The sequence below is a fragment of the Typopeltis vanoorti genome, chromosome 22 (assembly GCF_054136105.1).
Source record: "Typopeltis vanoorti isolate ZY-2024b chromosome 22, IOZ_Tvanoo_1.0, whole genome shotgun sequence".
In the NCBI taxonomy this organism is placed as follows: Eukaryota; Metazoa; Arthropoda; class Arachnida; order Uropygi; family Thelyphonidae; genus Typopeltis; species Typopeltis vanoorti.
Window position 1 is genome coordinate 10,671,787 of NC_143570.1, and position 20,198 is coordinate 10,691,984.

The 20,198-nt window shown below is 36.9% G+C and overlaps 1 protein-coding gene across 1 annotated transcript in view; it reads left to right on the forward strand.

Moving 5' to 3' along the window:
* LOC150094152 (chromatin target of PRMT1 protein-like) overlaps positions 1–20,198 on the forward strand; it is a 105,634-nt gene that overhangs the window by 33,060 nt on the left and 52,376 nt on the right. The window contains exon 3 of the mRNA XM_090412171.1: positions 13,006–13,156. Within this exon, the coding sequence (XP_090268297.1) occupies positions 13,006–13,156 (151 nt within the window). The remainder of the gene's footprint in view (positions 1–13,005; positions 13,157–20,198) is intronic.

The window sequence follows — 20,198 nt, forward strand, 5'->3', positions numbered from 1 at the left end:
GGTTTAGGCTGGATTAGGAATTAGGAATCATGTAAGATTGCTAGTCAGCTGTTACTCAACATTTATGGCTTCTTTGGGCATATACCTGATCTAAATTTATCTGTAAATGCAAGAAATGGTCCTAAATGAGGTTTGCTATTTGTGTAATGTATGCAATTGCATTGTCTTGTTTAAAATTTGGAGTTAACAGATTCATCCTCAAATTCTTGCTTCATACCCTGAAGGAGGGATGGTGTATAGGATACTGTGATAATATTACATTACTAAGTTTACGTTATTACTAGCTTATCAACAGTTTTCCTTCAAATTAATCTGTTTGTTTGCAGGACTCTGTTTACTTACTACATCAATTCATGTAGATCTTTGTTGTCCTCTGGGTTCTTTTTTTGTGTGACCATACAATTAGATTCGCTCTGCTCACATATTCTTGAATACTAACGTCAAGATCCTTTCCATTGTCTTCATCTTTAACATGACTTTCTCATTTATACCATCTGTTTGCTCTTCTGATTTTTCTCAGAGTTTTGATATATGTATGGACTCTAGTCTTTGATCATCTGTTTTATTCCTAACTGAACTCTTACATCTAAAATTAAAATTTATTGTAAATATCATCTTGTATACCGTTTTAATTTCTCTGACTTATGCCGTATACATTTATTCAACTAGTATATTTCCTCACAATGGCAGTTTTATTTATTCTGTTATCTATTTCCAAATTTAATTTGTCATTATATTGCTATATATAGCTTTGTGTAATGTGCCACTTACACCATATAATTGCAGCATTATAAACACTTATCTCTTGGTATCTGATTATGCCTTTTTTTTTTTTCCTGCAAAATTGAATTCACAAAATTTAAATACAGATCTTTTTATGTTCCCATGCCTTCCCCAACTGTTTATCATAAAGTGAAAATCTGATGCCAAGAACTCCTGTTTGGACTGAAACCAGTTCGTTCTTCTCCCAAGTTTCTCTTCTGTTATTTTTCATAGTCTGTTTTCAGTATGCTTGCATATATTTTACTTGGAATAGTTAATAGTGAAAGTTCTCTGCAGACATTTCTCACATTCAGCTTTGCTTGTTATAGTTAGGTATTATGAGAGTTATTACAGTCATCTTGAATTGGACATTCTAACCATGCTTAATACAGTATAGCTACTGAATCCTACTGTAAAAGGATAGTACTCGTTCCACCACTTATTTTTATGCATAGCTTAATGTCTTGCCGGCGAAGGTTGGTCGATTGGTAGAGCCTCTGCTACTAATGGCTCAGTTAAGTATGTTTGAGCGCGGTTAGTAGTTGGAAGGGGGCCAATCGTTCGATGCTGCGGCACACTCTCCCTCGATGAGTCTTTGGACTCCCTGGAGGTGTCAAAATAATAATAATAATAATAATAATAATGTCTTACTTTTTTTTTTTTCTGTATTCCTTGAGGTATCTTTTGCCTTACTTTCTGGGAGGAACTTTGATATGATTTATTTTCTAGGCCTCTAACTTTTTGATTCACCATCCATCTATCCAGTTCTTGTCAATCCAAAATGAGTTGAGTCCCCTAATCAGGGAACTCAACTCATTAATGCAGCTGGCTTGCCATTCCTCTACTGCAACCTTCTAAGGGTATTTGATGTCTTTAGAGAGGTATTGATGGGGATATTTGTCTGTTTGCAAGATAAAAAGTTCTGGGGGAAAAAACAAACTTGCCATTTCCTGTTATCTCAACTAATACATCTTCAGTAGAAAAGTCCGATAGAGGTTCTTCATGTTCTAAACAAGATTTGTACCCATCTTTTCCAATTAGATGGCTTCATCTATAAGACAAAGGAATCTCTATTCCTGATAGGAACAGAAATAGAAGTGTATGATGTATTTCGTGAAGATAGAAAGGTACTATTGATGATAGAAAAAAAAAGATGTCCATACAAGGTCAAAATGCAAGGGGGGAAATATTGGCAGTGGTTTTGAGGCAGTATGTAGTTGAATGTTGTTATAGATCTGGTGATGTGGAGAGTAGTTACCGTGAAATGTATAAGAAAATTAGCCAAGCAAATAGGAAAGGTGATCGTTATGGATGATTTTAATTATGGCAATATAGATTGGGATGAAAAGATAGCTACTGGAAGTAAAGAAAATGAGTTTCTCGAGTTTTTGAGGGACAACTACCACAGGCAGTATGTAACAGGGCATGCGAGGACTAAGGATCTTGGATTTGATCATTTCGTCAGAGAATGTTATTGTAAATGAGGTGTCAAATCTCCCTCCATTTGGTGAGAGTGACCATGAAGAGATTACCTGGGTGGTTGTCAGCCATGTGAGGAAAGGATATATGTGGAACTACAAGGCTGGTAATTATGTAAAACTCAGATGACAGCTTACAGCTGTAGCATGGAATGAAGAGTTGGGTGGAAAAGAGATCAATACTACTTGGGTGATATTCAAGAACTATCTAGTAGAAGCAATGTCTAAATGTATTCCAAGTGCCAGAAGGTTAATTAAGAAAGGTGTTGAAATAGATAAATGAAGAGATGAAATACAGAGGAAAAAGTCATTATGCAGGTAACATAAGATGAGTGGTGGTAATCAATTCCATGAGGATTACAAAGAACAGACAAGAAGGGTGACTCAGTTTGTAAGGTTAGCAAAAGTGCAGTATGAGCAGCAGTTCGCTAATGAAGCCAAAAAAAAAAAAAGATTATGGAAGGATGACATTGATTTGAGGAAATGGTATAAGGATAGCTGCTGCAGAGGTTATAGTTGAGATATTTAATGAGCAGTTCATAAAGGTCTTTCATCCTTGTGACTATGACATTCTGGAAAGTTTGAGATCAATGGATGATGAGGAGGAGAGACTGACTGAATGTGTAAGAGGTATATGGGGAATTGAGCAAACTTGATGTTAATAAGGCCGTGGGACTTGGTGATACATCACCATATATTTTGAAGGAATATGCCAGTCAGTTGGCATATTTGTTCAATATGAGTTACATTGGGGGAAGACGCATATTAAGAGACTTATATTAAAACTCATTAAGTCCCAAATGAGGGAAGGAAGACAAGATTCTGGTGCTTCATAAAAGAGGTGAATCTGTGTGTCATATGTTGTGTTAAAGTATTGGAGAGGCTGATGAGAATTGGGATCCAGAATTTGGTTGACTGCACTGATATTATCTTTGATGAACAGTATAGATTTGCTAAAGGAAGGGCATGTTTTAGAAGGGGAAAAAAAATCAGGTAATGCCTTTTATTCCCGTATAAGGAGTAGGCAAGGCCTTTTTAGCCCTATCTAACATTTTGAGACTGAGTGGACAGTTCAGTCTCCACTGGTACCCAATCAGAGACAGATGGCCCAAGCCTATCATTAATTAAGTGGCACTCAGTGAAGAGAGACGGCTCAACAAGTGCTGCCATCTCATGGTCCCTAACACAATATATTTAATGTCTGAAAATAGTGTGGGTTCTACAGTCAATTTTCTTGAGTTTATGGGACAAACCTGCTTGCCCATGCCATGAGATCGACTAACTCGGGAACCAGTCGAAAAAAGGCTTAGAAAAATTTCCTCTAGTCGTCGACTAGATTTGAAACTCTTCCTTCGTGCGGCAAGCGCTGTGGTGTGCAAACACCACATCCACTGAGCTACACAGGTCCCAGTCATGTTTTAGTAATCTACTTATTACAATAAGGTGACATCTTCATTGGACAAGAGAGATGGATACACAGTAGTATACTTAGATTTTGCAAAGGCTTTTTATAGATTACTGCATGATAAGTTGATAGTCAAACTAGGGCAGATGAGATTAGACTAGTTCATTGGATTGAAGATTGACTATCTGATAAGTATCCGCAAGTTGTGTATGAGGGAGCAATGTACTGGAGGAGGAAAGTCACTAGTGGTGTGCCTCAGGGGTCTGTTTTATGGCCATTGCTGTTTAACCTGTATGTTAATAATATTGGGGATATTCAGTTGTTTGCAGATGCAGATTTGGGACAAGCTATGAGGAGTAGAGCAGATGTTCTGGCCTTATAAGAAGACTTGAATATATTGAGTGAATGGCATGGGAGTGGGGGATGCCAGTTCAATATTGTGGAATTTAAGGTTTTAAAATTTGGAAAACAAAGATAGGAGGTAGAATTTGCTAAGAGCTTTTTTTTACCCCGACCTGCCGTTGGCTCTCGACACCACTGCCTAGGGGATTGGTTTCTGATAACATGATAGATTCTAAGTGAGTAATCATCATGAATGACTTATCTGAACACCGATTGGAACAGTGAAATCTTATAACAATGATGCTTAATTCATGTTGTGGCAAAACAACTTCAAACGGCATGTGACAGAAGGAACTTGAGGTCAAAGAGTGTTAGAGGAGAAAGGTGACTGTTCTGCCTATGGTTGATGACAGTGATCATGCTATGCTGACCTGGGTAGTATGTAGATATTCTATTCAGAAAAAGTTATCTGCTGAATTGCAAGACAGGAATTATGACCAACTGAGGAGAATATCTACATACTACCCAGGTCAGCATAGCATGATCACTATTGGTCATGGTCATAATTCCTGTTCTTGCAACTCAGCATGGGAATGGGAAACATTAAAAGAACACTTAAATGATACATTAACAGAATGTGTTCTTTGAACTAAGTGCACATAATAAGCAGGAGATTCTTAAGATAAAGATGAGATGAAAATTATAATGCACAGAGAATTCTGAGTATTGTATGGAAAGCTAAGTTTGAATGATTAGCAACTAACTCTGCAATTCCAAGAAAGAATGACTGTGAAAGAATAAACTACTGAATTCAAACTGCATGAGTGGTAGATGTAGGTAACTGATGAATGCCTGTTTTGCTTAAAACTATTAGCAGTGTATATGTGCTCAAAGCTACCTCTTCACTGGATGAAGAAACTCAGGTTTACAAGGAGGTACTAGAACCATTGCATAAACTGAATAAGGAAATGGTAGTAGGGACTGATGGGATATCAATATGGATCTTAAGAGTGTTGAGCCAGACCTAGTTATACATTCTAAACCACATGAAAGAATACTTTACTGCTGGATTTTGCAAAGGTGCTTGACAGGATACCTCATGGAGCTCATTTCCAAGAGGTACACAAACTGGAACAAACTGGGATGGATATGAAACTGGTGATACTAGATACAAGGGTGGCTGATGGACACACCAAAAAGGTAGTATACGGAGGAGCAGAATCCAACAGAAAGCAGATGATTCATGGTGCGCTGCAGGGTTCTGTGCTAGGGCCACTATTGTTTAATTACACTGGACAACACACAATTGGCCTCTAAAATGAAAATAGCAATTCTTTACTAATTTCAATGTGCTAAACATGAATATGACAATAAAATCTGTTGATTGGCTCTTGTTTAGGAGAGACTCAGGCCACCTACATAGGTATCATTTGGCAATGCTGTATTTCAATCTCCTAATTTCATCATATTGCATCATTGCCAGTCTGATTGGCCGAGTGGATAACATATCCGCTCTCCAGCTAAAAGGCTGTGGGTTCGAATCCTACCATGGGCATGGATGTTTGTGATTGTCTGTGGAAATATCAGTGGTGGTCGATGGTAGATGGTGTAGTTACATTAAGTTGGTGATTGAATGGTGGAGATGGAGTTGTAGAGCAGGTGTCCTCCCTCGATGAGTCCTTGGACTCCCTGGAGGCGTCAAATAATAATAATAATATAGCATCAGCCAGTCATGCACAACTCCCCCCAGGAGCTATTGCATCATTGGCTGATGCAGTGCAGTTGAGTCGTGACTGCTGTCATCGGTATAAAGAGTGAAGTCGTCTAGGATGAGCAAGTGTTTGTGCAACTTCCTGGACTACACTCCCATTTAATTCTGCATCATAAGTAATACACAAGTGATCCCTGCAGTGTAAATCCCGCAGTAGTGATGCCTCATACTTGTGTTAATAGTGCAAATAACTTTTGTTACATTTGCAGGGAAGTGATGTTTGCAAGCCAGAAAAAGGCCATCACTCTTTTAGTGAAAAAGACACATCAGCTTTATTTCAAATGTATGATCAGGGACCAATACAGGGCTCGGGCCTCACACATATGCTGCAGTACGTGTGGTAGAAATCTTCTGAAGTAGCTGAAAGGCAGTAAAGTGTCAATGCTGTTCCTATGGTTTGGAGAGAGCCAAGCAATTATGCAAATGACTGCTACTTCCACATGGTACCACCTGTTTTGGGAGGCCTCACAAGGAAAAAGAAGTGGACAATAACATACCCGAATATATCTTATGCTCTCTGACCAGTTCTGAGCAGCAAAGGACTTCCTATTCCCAAATCTCCGAAAGAATATTTTCCATTGATTCAGAGGGTGGGGGAGAATCAATGTCAGGTTTTCCTGAGCCTTTGGTATCTAATAATGATGATCCATATGTCAGCCACGGTGCATCATCTGTACCACGCATTTTCATACAAGAACTGAATGATCTTATTCGTGATCTGGAGTCCTAGGCCAAAACAGAGTTACTGGGATCAAGACCAAGACTTTCTTGAGAAGATTTCATTCTACAATGGAATCTTCTCGAGGAAAATTTCTGAGTGACTTAGTTTCACACTCGTCATGAGCAATTTGCATCTTACTTCTGAAAGGAAGATGACCTTGTGTTCTGTTACGAGGTATATCCTGACAAATCCCCTTTGAATCAAATGTGACTCACATGAATGCCAACTATTCATAAAGTCGTCGATATTGGTCTCGATGCAGTGTTGATTTATAATGGAAACCAGCTTCCATCCATTCCATTTGGACATGCTGTCTACATGAAAGAAACTTACAGCAACCTAAAACAGCTGTTGGACTGTCTTCAATACAGCAAGTAAGACTGACATCTCTGTGATGACTTGAAGGTGGTGTCTGTGTTGATGGGTCTGCAACTGCATCTGGGATATACTAAGTACTGCTGTTCTTTGTGTGAATAGGACTGCCAAGCAAGGACTGCACTATGTGAAGAGAGACTGGCATGTGAGGAAATCTCTGAAGTTAGAGAGAAGAATGTGCAACACCTAGCACTGGCAGAAATGCACAAAATTTTGCTAGTGCCCCTACATATCAAATTTGGTCTGGTAAAATAAACTGTAAAAGCCATGGACAGGACTTGCTGACCATGCATTGGACACCCACCACAGAATATGTGGAAGAATGCCACTTTATTACACTGCAGCAAGTCCAAGTACAAAAGATTGTTCTTTGAATCAGCCTCATCTCTGAAAAACTTCCCAAATTTTAACAAATTTGGATGCATGAGACTGCCCAAAATTTGGGAAGTTTGCATTCTAAGATCATCAGCCCAATGGACTCTAGGGCTAACTTCAGTTGCTTTTCTTCAGCCTGATTTGCTTGGTGTGAGTGCCTGCATGCATATTATTTGTTTTGTGATTCCTGAAGATGGCAATGTAACGTTGCTGAAATATAGGTAGTTATTAATTAAAGTTTTTATAATTAATAATTTAGTTTACATTGTCATTTCCTAAAAAAAAATAGAAGTATGTCTGACCAACATATAAGCTTATCTACAAGAATTGAATTAGACAAGCAGAGTGGATTTTCTAACTTTCGAAAGGATAGAGCATGGAATGCTTTCACATTAGTTGGAGGATAGAGGAATGGATTATAAACTTTTAGCTTAGCTTGGATAAGAGAAGGACTGGCTGACATATAAAAAGTGGGGTATGGTGTGGGGGTGAATCTGCAGATTTAAGGTGAGACTAGTAGCGTACCTCAGGGATCAGACCTTTGTTCATTATTATTCAGTTTGACAGGAGAAATACTGTTGTTTGCGGATGAAGCAAAGGGTAATCAGGAATGTGACTGACAAACATCATTTGTAGAATGGTTTCAGTATGCTGGAATTGTGGGCATCTGAAAATGGTTGGCTCAGTGTTAGTAAATGTGAAGTTATGCACTTGGGTGTGATGAGATATCCAGCGATGTATTATATTGGTGGGATTATGCCAGATCAAACTGATGAGGCTAGGCTAAACTGATCCAACTTAGATCAAAGATGCTGAAGGAAGAGTATTATGGAGGGATATGGACATAAGAAACTGATGGAGAATATACTTTGAGGGACTTCTGAATGAGGAAAATGCGAGGATAACAGAAAAAATTGGCATCTTCTGAGGGGATGTGCAGAACATTAGTAGAGTGGAAGTGAAGGAAACCATGAAGAGGATGAAGAATGGAAAATCGGTGGGCCCAGACAGGATTCCAGTGGAGGCATGGAAGGCACTGGGGGAAGAGGAAATTGACTTGCTGTGGGACCTGTTCATGAAAGTTTACCAACAGGAAAATATACCCGAGGAATGGAGAGAAAGTACTCTTGTTCCCATCTACAAGAGTAAAGAGAAGCACAAGACTGTAAGAATTACAGGGGAATAAAGTTGACGTCCCACACAATGAAAATCCCAGAAAGGGATCTTTGATGGAAGATTGAGGAAGGAGGTGGAGATTGCAAAGGAACAATTTGGCTTCATGTCTGGTAAATCAATGACAGATGCCATCTTTGGGTTACGGCAGATGATGGAAAAGTTTTTTTGAGAGAAACAACAGTTGCTACATCTGGTGTTTATTGATCTGGAGAAAGCATACGATAGAATGCCAAGACAACAAGTCTGGAGGTGTTTGAGGGAGAAGATGGTACTGGAGAAATATGTCAGGTTGGTGCAGGATATGTACAGAAATGTGAAGACAAGAGTTTGGACCTGTCTGGGACAGACAGAAAGTTTTCAAGTAATAGTTGGCTTACATTAAGTCCATTTCTGTTTAATATTGTGATGGAGGGAGTGAGAGAAGATGCACCTTGGACAATGTTATATGCAGATGACATCTTGCTGTGTGTAGATTCAAGAAAAGAAGTGGCAGCTAAACTGGAAAGATGGAGAAAAGTACTGGAAGAGAGAGGTATGAGACTGAGCAGAAGTAAGACAGAGTATGTGTGTTGCAAAGTGGACGGCAGCCAGGAGACAGATCTGGAGCTGGAAGGAAATGTCATCAGGAAGGTGAGGGAGCTTTAGATACTTAGGTTCAACAGTAGAAGAAGATGGAGAGACAGAGAAGGAAGTGGGAGGCAGGATACAAGCGGGTTGGAGGAACTGGAGAGAGATGACTGGAGTGCTATGCGATAAGAGGGTGCCGATCGATCTGAAAGGCAAAATCTATAGGACAGTAGTGAGGCCAGCTATGACGTATGCTATGGAAACTGTGGCCCTGAGGAAAAATAACATCATCAGGATGGAGGTAGCAGAGATGAGAATGCTTAGGTGGATGTGCGGTGTGACCAGAAAGGATCGTCTGAGAAATGACTATGTGAGGTGAAACAGAACAGTGAAAGTTACGAACATATGATGAGGAGGGAGGACGAATGTGTGGGAAGAAAGGTCATGCAGATGGAGGTGCAAGGAGAGAGGAAGAGTGGGCGGCCAAAGAAGAGATGGAGGGAGCTGGTATAAGAGGACTTGAGGATGAAGAACTTGGATGTGGAGGAGACTCATCATTAACAACAACCCCACTTAAGTGGGACAAGCTGCAGCAGAAGAAGAAGAAACCGGGCTAAGGTTTCTTCTTCTTCTGCTAACAAACCCTAGCCTGATCGTCTTCTTCTAGAAGAAGAAGATCAGGCTAGGGTTTGTTGAATTTTGATTTTTTTTTAATGTTTTTTTTTTATTAGATAGGAAGTTGAAGTTTACAGGCCATATAACAAAGATTGCAAATGCAACCCAGAGGATAATTGCAGTGTTGAAATGAATGCTAACTTGAAAAGTTAAATTAGTCATTTTACCTCTTTACAAGGCCTTGATATAACCTCACCTGAACTATCATGTGCAAATCTGGTTTTCAAGGTGATGCAGATATAGTTTAGAGTGCATTAGGAGACTCCTCTGCTGGGTTCAAAGAAGATTAAAGGCTGATATGACACAGACCTACAAATTTTTTTTTTTTACATAACATTTTTTTTTTAACATAAGTTACTGACTTAAAAAAAAAAATCATTGATCAGTGAAGTAATGGGACTAAAAGGAGATCCTATGATGGAGCATGTAGCAACACTAGATCTGTGGCAGTAGTGGATCTTTTATATACAATCATACAACAACATCGGATATGTTGTTGTATGATTGTATTCAGTAATCAAGATATTTTGAATGTTCGATGGGAAGTGTATTGCTTTTATTGGGGTAATGTTTAATGAATAAAAAATTAGTAACAAATCTGTTTTATTTATTATATTTTAGTGCTCTCTAAAATAATGAAGGTCATCAGTTTTATCATCTGGAGACCCACCAGTTAATGATTATGGTTAATTAATGATTGTCGGCACAGATTCCATCACTCAAGATCCACAGCAGACTTCTTTGCCAGCACTACCCATATCTAGACATGTTCTGTTGAAAGGTTTGAAGAAGTAATGACATTTCAAGTGCTTTTGATATGTTGGATAGTCAATTGTCTTTCTTGTTTTTTCACTTTAAGTAATGGGTGGATGTGTTATCTCTTCAGATTTCCCTATCAATTAGATGTGCCTCTGGACTTCATTATGTCATCTGCTCTTCCTCATAAATTATCTTCTCTCACTAACTTCAGGCTCTGTCCATAGGTTGATGTTTATAATTGCTGCTTATTTGACAAAGTTTGCAGTGCCCAAACATCTCAAGCTTCAAGTTCTACAGCTGGTGTCCTGAACATTTATCTCCATACTGTTTTTCATTGGGGTGATGAAAACCTGGTTACTTTCAGTGCTATGAAAACTTTATCTCATCGTATCTTTGATAATACCCAGTTCAAGTAAGACCTTATTCTTCAGCAGACATTTACCTATAGCTTTTCTTGGCACTGACATATCGCATCTGTATTTTCTTCAGCTTCCAAAAACTTGGTATCCTTTTCCACTCAAGACATTGCTTTACAAACTTAGTCCCACTACTTTGTATAAATACCAAATCTCTCCAATCTTAGAATACTGCTCTCACATTTGGGATGGTTCACCAGCAGCATTCCTATAAATGGCTGAAGCTTCAAAAAAAAAAAAAAAAAAAAAAAATGCACCTAATTGACAGTCTCTCTCTCACACACTCACTCACTCACTTTAGCCATAGACAGCCTGTCTCTACTTTCTGCCTTTTCTTCAACAATTTCCACAGATGCTGTTCCCACAAAATAGGCATTGGTAATCCCCCCCCCCCCTCTTTTTAATAGCACAATCAATAGCTATTCAGTATAGCCATCTCCATGTAGCATTCCTTAAGGATTTGTTTCTGGTTACTCAGACTCAGATTGCCTCTCTCTTCTGTGGATAGAGAAGAACTGATAGCCTCTTCCTTGAAGAGCATAAGAAATGTATATATCCCTTTCACATAAGATCAAATGGAAGAAAGCTGTAGTCTGAGGCACTTTTTGAAGTCAGCATCAGCATTAAAGTACTCATTGAACCTCAGCAATATGGCTTTAAGAATTTCCTAAAAGTGTGGGAGACAGTCATTTTAAAACCACCTTTTACAGCAAGGTTTTATCCATTATTAAGCTATTATAGTTTTGTTATGATTTTTTTGCTGGAGGACAGGTTAGGTGGTATGAGTCATGGATTTTATAAGTCATATCTTCAAAAAAATAGTAATGTGAACTGTTATTGTAGTCTTCCTGTGAAAGTTGGTGGATGAGTGACATATAGTACAAGCACCATCCAGCTTTGGTTTGTGTAGCACATCAAGGTAAGGAAGTGTTTATCCTGAATTGCGGTCATGAGCTAGCCTATTGTTAGGATGTAAATAATTGATTTTCTTGAAGATTGCAAAAAAGGCCAGTTTACAAAAACATTGAAATATTTGAACTAAATTGTTGGCATATTGGGTTTTTATATTGCTTTATTTGTTTAGATTAAAAACCATCTTGTTTCATTTGTGTGCTAGCGCATTTATGTATCTCACAGTAACTCAACCATTTCCAGCTGCAGTGCCCCCTGGCCTGATGAATTAATATTTCATGATAAATTTAGCATCTTTTTTAATGAATTGTTTTTCTGTAATATGAAAAACACTAATATTCCTCCTTATGTAATCTGTTGTTTTAATTAATGCACTTGTAGAAGTCATACTGTGCAAAGATATCAGTTGAAATGCATTCATTGTTACTAATGTACGTACAGTTATTCTGGTGTTATGATTTTTTCATATATTACAGTATTTCTTTTAATTTAAGAGTAGAAATATTTGAGCCCTACAGCAGTAAGTGGTTACCTGCAGGATATTGAAGATAAGCACTCATCACATTTGCTCCTGAAAGTTTTGCATATGTTTTTAAATTCTGCATTATTTTTATAAAAAGATTTTTGCATTCAGTCTTGCATACATTGCATAGCACGGTGTTGCTATGCCATGTGTGCCTGTAATATTCTTTGAAAATTTTCACAATTGGTATTGTTTTTGATCTATAATCTGGAAGGAAATTATTTAGCAGCTGTGAAGTTTGTCAAACTGATAAACATTAAGATGGCTGACACAGTGCAAAGATGTAAAGCTAGAAAAACCTAGCACGATGATAACCATTTGTAAATTTGACGGATGCAGTATTTTGCAAGGTGCTAAAACTGCCCCTGCAAGCCACCATTATGAATGTTACACACAATAAATGGTTATCAACTGAAGGTACTGGGAACTTCAGCAGAAAAACTTTGACAGGCATTCAAAAAATGTGAATTACTTGCCTTGGCATTACGTATGCAAAGCTTGATGCTCAAAGATTAAAGCAGTCAGATTTTATCTGTAACGAGAATAATATCATGGGAGAATTTTACTAATACAGATGAAACTAAATGGTAGAAACTCTTCTGGATGGTAGTAACATGCAGGGAGAAATAATCCCTTTTTTAATTTACAGTAATGGATGAAGAAATTGCATCTAATTTTAAAAAGGTGTATTTAAATATTGCTTTTAAATAATGATGAAATGTGAAGTTTTAATTGTCTTGAATTTTAGGTTCACTGCATATAGGCAACAAGCACAAGTTACAGCAAATAGCATTCGGCAGAAATTACAACAACAACATCAAGCCTCTCTTAAAAATCGACGGCTAGCACAACAAATGGCAAACAGACCAACAGTTATAGCTGCTTTAAAACTTAAAAAGGTAAATGAATTTTATAAACTGTTTTCATTAGAACTCATTTTAATGAAAACATCTGTTCATTAGTTAATAAGTTTTAATGTTAAAAAGAAAGAAAAATTGTGACTCCCACCCACAAAAGTCTGTAAACTTACATCAGTACTGGGGTCAAATAAGCATTTTTTTGGTTATTTTTTTTCTATATAATCTTGGAACTTTGCTCTACAGACTAAAGTGTAACTTATTCAACTTACTTCAGGTTTCCAATAGGAAGGCCATTGTCTTACATCAGCTGATGACATTCATCTGCCATCTAAATGAAGCTTCACTCACCCTTATGAGTAAGGAAATTATGATGCCATTGAACAGATAATCACAAATATCTGTTCCCCACAGTGGGATTCATACTCATGGCCTTTGAACTGTGGAAGAAGTGATGTGCTAACTATTCATCCAACTGGCTGGCAATTGCATTAATTGTATATTTATGGTGTGAACATATGCAGGTATTTGTGTGATATCTAACCTTGGACTAGGACATAGGTAGAAAATAAAGAAATTATTAAATTGTTATGAATAGTGACTGGAATTTATTGCTATTGGTAATGGTGAGTTCATTGTGCATCATGAATCAATTTAAGAAGTATTTATACATTACATGGATTAAAGTTCCTCTCCCTCATGAGGGAGTGAATTTTTGCACCACCCATTTCACTAGATGGTCATCAGTACCTTCTATGTACATGGTCAGTCTGCTTTGGATTGACATTAAAAACCTTGGTGACTCATACTGGGCGTCACAATCCAATATTGACATGTCTAAAGACTTACACAATGGCATCATGATTTCCTTACTCATACAGGTGAAGCTTCATTTAATTAATTCCACAGTTTCTTGAGTGTTATTGTCTTACCAGTGCGATTCTGAACTTAAATTCCCTGTCAACCAAAATACTTGGAAGTATTATATTCATCAACTTTTTTAAAAAGACTACCCATTCAACTCATATCCATCTAATATCTTCTTATTGAATTGAATATACTTGTATTTGTTCACATTAAATTTCACATTGCACTTTCCTGTCCACTTCTACAGTGTCATCAGATTATTTTGTAAGTCATCTGAACTATTGACTACTCTTACTTATTTGAACCCAAATCATTTAGGAATATATTAAGGAGCCTTTTAAGGCCAGTCATTCTAGTCACACACCACTTTGAGTGAAGAATCTCCCCCCCCCCCTTGGATGCTTACGCAGTAGGTGTTCAAGTGTCTTAACATTGAACTTTGTGGTACCCTAATGCTAACAATCTGGCTCTTTGAGCACTCCACTAAACATTGTTTTCTGTTGTCTGTCAATCAACCAGTTTTTCATTCTTTTCCCTAGATGATTACCACTACTTAATTGGTACATTTTAATTATTATTTTTACAAGAGACTTCCAGGGAGTCAGGAATCATCAAGAGAGGCCACATATCACTAACACCACGTCATTGCTTCTTTTGAGTTCATTCATACTCACACCATTCTGAGAGAAGAATTGTTCTCAACTTCCAAGAATGCCCTCTCATTCTTTCCAACCCACCGTTAAATGAAAAATTCTATCTATTGGTATCCTTTGTGATCCTGTCAAAAGAGTCTCTCTATCACAAATTCTCATTCCACATTAATTACATTTAACAATCCCGATATCATCTTTAACACTCCTTTGTGTCCTCATTGCTGCTGTATCTGCATCACCTTAGAAACCAGATCTGTGGTCCAGGTGAGGTTGTATCAAAGCCTTGTAAAGTAGCAAAATTATTCTTTTATTTCAGTGTTCATTTCAGCACTACAGTTATCATCTGAGTTGTATTCACAGTTTTTGCTACTGACCCCTGACCTTCTACTTCCTATCTGCTAAAACTCCAAGATCCCTATCCTGATCAGTTTCTTCAAGCATAATCCATCACTAAAATATGCCATGGGTGTATCATAATGCACCAAAGTGCATAACTTTGTTTACTAACATTGAACTAAAAGCAATTTCACATGCGCACAAGGAATTCCAATCATACTGCATGTCAATTACATTCCTAATGAACCTTCCTATCTTTGCATCATCAGCAAACAGTTGATCACCTAAAATCTTGAAAATTCACATCCCCCATTTACCACTTTTTTGTTATCTGTCAGCCTGCATCCCAAAGCTAGTAATTTTTAATACAATTCCATATCCTTCCATGCAAAATACTGTCAAAAGCTTTAGCAAAGTCCAAAAGTATTATGGTGAATCCATTCTCTTCCCCTAACTCAGCCATGACCTTCCCTTTGTAAGCCCATGCTGTTCGTTACAAATTATCGATTCTCTGTCAACTCAATTCTGTATGTGGTCTCTTACCTACTTTTCCAAAATATTCACCACTAGAGACTGATAGGTCAATAGTTACATCCTACTTTCTTTTCATGCTCAGACTGGCTTTCTATACAATAGGTGTATCTCTTCTAGCTTGTACCTTATAATTTTCATAACTGATGTCATTCTTACGTATATGGTATTCCTTCCACATCATCTTTATCTTAAGAATCTCTTGTTTAATAATTAAAGACTGCACATCCATTTCACTTTTATTCTTCGAACTCTAAGGACATATTCTATTATTCATCATTGATGTTTTTTTAAATACTTCCTGTGCAGTGTCAATATCCTTCTCATTTAGCACCAATACTGTGGGATTAAACCTAGTATTCTCCTCAGTTGGTTATAATTTCCTACTCTGAAGTTCAGTAAGTAGCCTTTTTAATTAGAATAGCCATACACTCAGTTACTTCCCAATTCAGTACAGCATTGTCACTGACCGGAGGCATGGCAGTCACATTTTTTACTTGAAACCCCTTCTGACACTATAATCAGTTTTATAACTTTTGACCTCAAGTTATGTTACATGCGGCTTTAGTTATAATGCAACATCTCAGTAAATTCAGCCTCATTATTTTCATGAAGTTTTATTGCTACCCAATCATGTGTGGATAATTTAAGTCATGCATAATAATTGTTTAGTATCCATTGGGTTTATCTGTCTATGCATTTAATCATCACTAGAAAGTGATATACACTAGGTCTGTAGTAACACCCACTATGCATTTGATGTTGTTAGAATGCATCTCACACCATATCGCCTCAAATTCACTGCTACGTAGAAAACTATTATAATACTGCAATCATAGCTGTCTACCCTTAAATCATCTGATATCATCAGTATCATTCTCCCTCCTTTCCTATTTTCCCTATCCATCCTAAAAATACTATCTTTTACACTTAGTTAGTAGACTCTTATGTTCAACATTATCAAAAACTTTGCTAAAATTCAAATAAATCACAGTATTTACCTGGGTCTATTTCTCTCATGACATCTATATAAAAAGTAATGTAATGCTTTATACTGTTCATGTTAATTTATGACCATTTACACTTAGTATCATAAAAGAATAGGACAAAATGATTTTTTTTAAAGTCTGCTAAAATTTCACTAATCTAGTGAATCACTAAATTTATTAGTATACACTGGAACAGTTCAATTAAAAAGCAAGAACTAAATTCCTAGCATGTGCCCTCTGTCATTAGAATTAGCATTGTCTATTGAGCTGATGATGGTATTACTTTTGGTCTCCCAAGCTTGTTAATTTAATTTGGCCATGCTCTAATGACAGGAGTGATTTATTGTTCATTGCTGCTGCATCCAGAAATAGCTTTTTAGATTTATAATGACTTCTGTTTAGTTTGTTATCTTAGGTCATGAAATATATCCAGAATTCATTCTGGCAAACTCAAATGATTATAGCTTATATATTTATTATACTCTTCAAGGTGGATGTTAAGATTTCTGGTCTGGCTAAAAGAGCCCAAAATTGCAGGTACATGATACTTTATATCCTCTCTCCTAAGGATTAATTCCATGTGACATGAAGAAAGTGATATGAGGATAATATATTATAACGTGCTGGCTATCTTTCTCAAGTATCCTGGATATATGACATGGCAAAAATTTTGAGAGAAATCACTTAAGGTTCAATACTAGATTACTGGGAGCAGACTTCCACATAGCCTGTAAGGAATGTGAGGAATCAAATGGGTTTTCTAACCTGTTGTCTATTCCTTAGCTTTTTGTGGGTCCCATTATTCCTCATTAATATGTGGTCACCTGGATACTGAACAAATGAAAATATACTGGTAGTTTGGAACTGATTTGAACAAATTCTTTTTTGTATTGACTTAAACCACATATAGATATAATTGTATGACATGATCAAATATCATGCCAGCAGGGACATTTTGCTGTTTTTATCAATGAAATCATTTGAACAGTGAAAAGTCAGCCACTGAAACAATCTCTGATCAAAGTTGAGAATAGGCACCCTCAACAGAAAACAGGTCGAGCTAGCAGAAGAATTGCATATACCATAATTGCATAATAACTAATAAGTTCTTATATGCAGGCACTGTTGATCAGAGAAAGAAAGCAGTAGTAACAGTGAAAAATTCTTGAATGTTAGACAATTTCAAGTACAGTGCGACTTATTGGTACCGTTGGTCTCCCATAGGATAGGCAAAAATAAGAAAAACCAGAGGAGTTATGCGACAAAAATTAATTCTTGTTGGAGATGAATGCAAAACATATAGAAATGTTTTTTAGAAAATTTGGAAAAAAGGACAAGCTAATGATAATAGTAACTGCTTGATTTCTGCTCAGAACATGATCTAGTCATTAATACCATGTTCCAACATCATTATGTTCTTGTAGTTTGAACTAGTCTGAAAAATATGGATAAAAGTTAAAGATTCAAGAAGCTTTCAGAGGTGTTCAACTCGAATGTGCAGGTATAAAATTCCACAAGCTAAAGAGTTGTCTTCCACAAGGATCTATGATAGCCCCATTGCTTTTCAGTCTCTGCATGTTTATCATCACTACTGTCTCAATTTGTGTCCAAGCAGAATTATATAAACTTTATACAGTGATACACCCTAATCCAACTAAAATAAAAGTTACTGCTTTCCATTTAAATAGCAGCCAATTAACCTAACATAAGTCCAATATGTTCCTAATGTTATTTTACAAATGGCATGAAGAAATACAGTAGAATCCCAAATATCTTGGATTAACTCTAGGCAGATCTCTTGACAAAGATTGTGGGCAATGAAAAATTTAATTGCTAAAACACAGTAGTTAGCAATTAAATTTTTCATTGCCCACAATCTTTGCTAGTTGATATTCATCTCAATGATGAGATTTCTTTGTGGAACAGTATGATTAACAACAACACTACTTTATTGGCTTTCAGCTCTTAGTGAAGGAAAATCGCTTTAGGTAACCTGTGCAGTAAAATTATTGAGAATAGTGACTTTCTCCATACATGGAGACATTTCTCACACAGCTATTCAGAGATATAAAAATTTAACTGACTGGCTTGCAGAACTGCTGAGCAAATTTTGCATGAGGCCTTTCATATCACATTAGCCTGGAAACTTTAACTGATAAGAGCACATCTGTTTGGCTTATCGCTATTCCTGATCACTACCAGACTGGTTTTTATTGGCCTTGTTGTCTAAGTGGTTAGCATATACACTCTGACCAACATGTTCTGATCCTGCCGTGGATATGATTGTCTTTTGGTGCAGGATGAATTTCACTGACCCACTTATTGGAATCCTGAAGCAGCGTGAAAGTTTGTATAAGTTTGTTTGTTCTCTAAAGCAGTGCTTCTGGATTATGTAAAAAAAAAAAAAAAAAAAAGAATACAAACATTATATATAAAATTAATACAAAAAGAAAAACCTTTTGTGAATGAGAGTGACATAAAAAGCAAAAAATAATAAAAATTTAAAAGACCTGTCAAGACATCTATAGTCTGTGCCTAAGGTGTGCCAAAGAAAAGATAGCTTTTCTTTGGCACCTTGTCATATTCCTTTTACATGTCTACAAAACTTAAATACAGATCTTTGTTATATTCCCATGATTTCTCAACTATCTGTCATAAAGTGAAAATCTGATCCTGACAACCTCTGGCCTGAATCCAGCTCATTCTTCACCAAACTTCTCTTCCACTATCCTTCTCAACCGTTTCTCAAGTATACTTGCATATATCTTACCAGGAACCCTCAGTAGGGAAATACCTCTGTAATTCAAATATTCAATTTTATTTCCCTTTTCATATATATGGGTACTATGAGAGCTCTACTACCAATCATCTGGAATTCATCCCTCTGTCCACTGACAGTGCCACTGTAAGTGGACAGCTATTGTAAGACTATTATACCTCCATACTTGAGCATTTCTGGTCGAATATCATCTACTCCTGCTCCTTTCCACATTTCAGGCTTTTGAAGGCTTTTTCTACTTCAAGTATGGATGTGTATTCCTGACTGCATGTCTGGTCAGTGTTTTTTACCACTGTGAAGGAAAATGCAGCATTTCATTTAGCAATTCTTCGAAGTAATTACTCCATACTTCAAGGATATCTTTTGTCCTGTTTTCATGTCATCTTTATCATCTCTAATTCCTTTACAGCACTCTTTCCTCCGTTTCTGAGTTTCTTCAACAACCTCCAGAATATCTTGCCACCTTCTTGATATTCATTTTCTATGTTCTTACCAAAGTCGTCCCATGACTTTTGCTTAGCCAGTATTACAGTGTTTGGGTTTCTTACATTTGTCTCTGTATTCTCTAAGAGCACAAGGTGACTTATTTCCCAGGAACTTTTGATATGCTTTATTCTTTTCCTTCTCTGCCTCTTTAACTTCCTGTGTCTTCCATGGAGTTCTGATTTTTCTGGCCTTGCAGACAACCTCACTACATGCCTCTCAGGCTGAATCAATCAGTGTTTTCTTCAGGGCTTGCCGCTGAATCTCCAAGTTTTGGTTCCTGTTCTCAAACTCTTTCGTTTTTTCTTCAATTATGTTTGTGTATTTTAGTCTACAGTTCACATCTGAGAGCTGCTCAACTTTTTACTTTATAACTTTCTTGCATGTTCTTCTTTTCAATATGGAATTCAGTTTTATCCTGCTAAAGACCAAATGGTAATCACTTT